General features: G+C 57.8%; 1 protein-coding gene across 1 annotated transcript; it reads right to left on the bottom strand.

Moving 5' to 3' along the window:
- Positions 1-1527: 1527 nt before the first annotated feature.
- Positions 1528-2913, bottom strand: SOX11 (SRY (sex determining region Y)-box 11). Its single transcript, XM_012639949.1, has one exon. The coding sequence runs from the start codon at positions 2869-2871 to the stop codon at positions 1528-1530; it is 1344 nt and encodes a 447-aa protein (XP_012495403.1). The 5' UTR covers positions 2872-2913.
- Positions 2914-4209: the final 1296 nt, after the last annotated feature.

Genomic DNA, 4209 nt, shown 5'->3' on the forward strand with positions numbered 1-4209 from the left:
ACAGACTTCCAGCACAAAAAAAAAAAAAAAAAAAAAAACAGGCAATGATGTCGACAGTGCATTGAGTCTGCTTTGCCACCATTTGCTACAAAGTATGCAGATGGTCTGTACTTTATTTAGATTATATTGCACAAAATGAGAAACTTTTTAAACTATGTGCCTTTTTTTCCTTTTTTGCTAAAAATCGAGAATCCAGTTTCAAACCTTCCATCTGGGGCCCCATCCACATCACAGCGTATGAGATACATAAAGTCCTACTATAGTACAGTACATATACAATCTTTAAACTAAGATAACAGCTCTGAGGTCTATATCACCATTTTCAATAAATCTTTACCTACAAATATTGAACAAATCTCTACTATAGCTGTACAAAAAAAAAGTTTGCTTTTTTTTTTTAAACCACAAGGCCTTTAGATGCAAGGATTATTTTAAAATTTTAATCCTTTTTAAACCAGGACATAACGTACCAACATACTTGCATGCTAAAAAACAGAGGAAAAAAAGAAATCAAAAGGGAAGAAGTGCCTGAAAGTCTTACTGAAAAAACACAGCAAGAATGTTCCCTTTTCACTGTACAAAAATACGCCTGAAAATATATTAATTTTTAAAAAAGACTGAGGTCTGTTATGTATCAAAAATGTTTCAATACCTTTTGTACTGAGGTCTAGGCTGTCTGGTATTCAATCAAGGAGGTATAAGGGAACAAGTTACAAAAAAAAAGTTGGCAAGTAGAAATCACATTTGTAAAACCATAAACAATTTGATCTGAAAAGTAAACTCTGATCTTAAGTCAGTTCACAGTTTTTTTTTTTTTGTAAGCGTTTGTACAGTCTGCATTTTTTCAAGCTCCCTGCAGTTTTGTTAAGAATCGGATGCATAGAAGACATCAGTTTTCTCCCTCCAAAAAAATAAAATAAAATAAAAAAGTTGCAATGGTCCCTTTTTTTGTTAAAAAAAAAAATCACCAGTTCTTTAAGATCTCTTAAGAAAAAAAATCTCCACCAACTCCCTAGAGTAACAGTTGTGCTGCCAAAAGGGTCCTCTGCAGACGTCTTCCAGACTTCAAAGACCGACAAGCTTCAAACAGCGCCTTCCGGAGCGGGTCCTGCCTCCCCTCCCCCGCCCCGCCCCCTCCGCCTTTGTTGCAATCACGAATTTCAGGAAAAAGAAATAGTAATTACAAAAACACATTTTTTGGGGAAAAAAATCACAACTCCAGACTAGGTATGCAACTACCTTGAGACACGATAAAGGAAGGGAGGGGGGGGCAAAAAAAAAAAGGACAAGAAAAATGTTTAAAAACTACTCATTTCACTTTAACTCCACCAAAATTTTCATCTTTTCCAATTTCTTTGCGTCGCGACATCTTATCAATATCATCGGCATCTTCTTCTCTCCCCTCCACCCTACCACCACCACCAACACCATCACCATCATCATCATCATCATGACCACCACAACTTCCTCCCAGGGAACCCTGCTCTGCACCCGCCGAGAGAAAGAGCGAGAAGCGGGGCGCCCCTTTCAATACGTGAACACCAGGTCGGAGAAGTTCGCCTCCAGCCAGTCCCCCGCGATCATCTCGCTCAGCTCCGGCGTGCAGTAGTCGGGGAACTCGAAGTGGGAGCCCAGGCTGCCCTCGCTGAACGAATCCAAATCCTTATCCACCAGCGACAGGGACAGGTTCCCGGCCGCCGCGCCGGCCCCCAGCGGCTGCTCGCTGGCGCTGTGCGCGCTTTGGGAGAAATTCAAGCTCAGGTCGAACATCAGGTCGTCGGCGTCCTCGCCGCCGCTGCTGCTGCTGCTGCTGCCGCTGCTGCTGCTGCTGGACGAGGAGGACGAGGAGGTGGAGACGGAGCGCGAGGACGCGGGCGACAGCGCGGGCTGCGCCAGCGGCGGCGGGTGCTGCTTGGTGATGTTCTTGAAGCTGTAGTAGAGACGGCTGCCGCCCCCGGCGCCGGAGGTCGCGCCCGCCCGCACCTCGTCGTAGAGGCTGGCGCCCTCGGGGGACTCGGCCGAACTGCTCAGCGTGGGGCTGGCGGGCACTTTGGCGACGTTGTAGCGTCTCAGCAGCTGGGAAGGCTGCTGCCCCGGAGGCTGCAGGAGCTGCTGGTGCGGGGGCTCCTCGTCCTCCTCGTCCGGCTCCTGCTTGATCTGCAGCTGCAACTCGTCGTCGTCTTCCTCATCCTCGTCGTCCTCGTCCAGAAACACGCACTTGACCGTCTTGCCCGCGCCGCCGCCGCCCGCGCCGCTCACGCGCAGGCTGCCGAGCACGTAGTCGTCGCCCGCGCCGCCGTAGTCCCCGGGCTGGGCCGCCTTGCCCGCGCCGGCCTTGGCGCCGGCGGCCGCGGGGGCCTTGAGCTTGCCGCATTTCTTGCTCGAGCCCTTGGAGGTCTTGGCGCCGCCCGCGCCGCCGCCCGCGCCCCCAGCGCCGCCGCCAGCCGCGCTCTTCTCCGGGCTCTGGCTGGCGCTGGGTTTGGCCGAGGGGTCCATTTTGGGCTTTTTCCGGGGCCGGTACTTGTAGTCGGGGTAGTCGGCCATGTGCTTAAGCCGCAGCCGCTCCGCCTCCCGGATGAACGGGATCTTCTCGCTGTCCTTCAGCATTTTCCACCGCTTGCCCAGCCTCTTGGAGATCTCGGCGTTGTGCATGTCCGGAGACTGCTCCATGATCTTCCTGCGCTCGATCTTGGACCACACCATGAATGCGTTCATCGGCCGCTTGATGTGGCCCGACGCCGTCTTGCACCAGTCTGGGTCGCTCTCGTCCAGGGCCACCGGGCTGCAAGCCATGAATTCGCCCTCCTCCGTGTCCAGCGCCTCCCGGGGCAGGTTGCTCTCCGCTTCCAAGCTCTCCGCCTGCTGCACCATGATCCGCTGCGGGGCTGGTCGCTCCAACCCGGGCCGTTCGGTCTCGTGTGGAGGTCCCCCTCCCCCTCCCACCCCTCCACCTTCCTGGGCAAGTTGCAAAGTCCTCGGCACCCGGCGTCCGCGGCTCCCCCCCTCCCCCCCGCCCCCCCTTCCAGGCTGCACACAGCGGCTGCGGGGGCTTCGGCGGCTACGGCCGCCGGCGCGCTGGGAGCTGCGGCAGCAACGGGAGAGGCGGCGGCGGCGGCGGCGGTCGAGGCAGCCCGGGACCCCTCTCTCCGGCTCGTGGCTCCCACCGCAAGCGCCGGACCCACAGCACTCCCAGGCGCGCGCGCTCCTTCTGCAAAAAGTTGAGGGCTCTCTCTCAACTAGTTATCAGGGTGTCATATGGGTGACATCACTCCCCCGGCCAGCCAATGGCTGGTGGCCGGCTCCGCCTATCTCCCTTTATTAACTCGTAGGCCCCGCCCCCTTGGCCCCGCCCTCGGGGCTGCTTTGCAAAGATGGGGGTGGCGGGGAAGAGCAGGCATGTCTAGAAATATGTTATTTTTAAAAAATCCGCGTGTGTGCACAGATGCGCCTCTCCCCGGGATGCTTGGGAGCTGCGCACGGCACAGCGGTGGGCGGGCGACCCCGGGGCGAGCGGGCTAGTCCGGGCGCCGCTGCCAGCCGGGGACCAGGTCCCGGGAGAGGCCCAGCGCCCCTTTGTGCCCCGTACCCCGGAGGCCCGACGGTGTGGGCAGACGGGGCGCGCTCACTCCCCATGTGCACACTCGGGCCCGCGCAAAGCGAGTGACAACCGGCACAGCCCAGCTCCGGGTCCGCGGCGCCCGGGGGTGGGCGCAGCTGTCCCCCGGCGCGCCCCCAGGGAGGCTCCGCTGCTCCCCCGCGCCGCGGCCCGAGCCCGCCCGGGAGGCCCGCGAGGCCGCCGGCCGACGGAAGGTGGCGCTTCGACACAACCTTCTCAGGGCACGTGGGCTCCGTTCTCCTTTTCCCTTTCTCCCTTTTTCTAAGGCGAATAAATCAATTTAAAGCCCGAGAGGCTGCACGGCCCCTCCCCCGTTTGCATTTTTCGGTTTTGTTCTTTTTCTCCGTCTGTTTTTCCTCCTCGGCCGTGTCTGGAGACGTCGCCGTGCGGGTTTGGCTGCGCCGCGCCCCCGCGCGCCCCGCCCCGGCGCGGGCGGGAGTAACGGTCTGCGGGCTTGGCTTGCGCCGGGCCCTCGCGTTCAATCTGGCCACTCCCGAGGCCGGTTCTTCAGCAGGTCCTGGGACCAGCCGCCCGGCACCCCCACCCCTTCCCCGGCCTCGCCAGTGAGGAGCCGGGCCCCCCTGCCGCGGTCC

Source organism: Propithecus coquereli, unplaced genomic scaffold (genome assembly GCF_000956105.1).
Source record: "Propithecus coquereli isolate 6110/MARCELLA unplaced genomic scaffold, Pcoq_1.0 Scaffold145, whole genome shotgun sequence".
Lineage (NCBI taxonomy): Eukaryota > Metazoa > Chordata > Mammalia > Primates > Indriidae > Propithecus > Propithecus coquereli.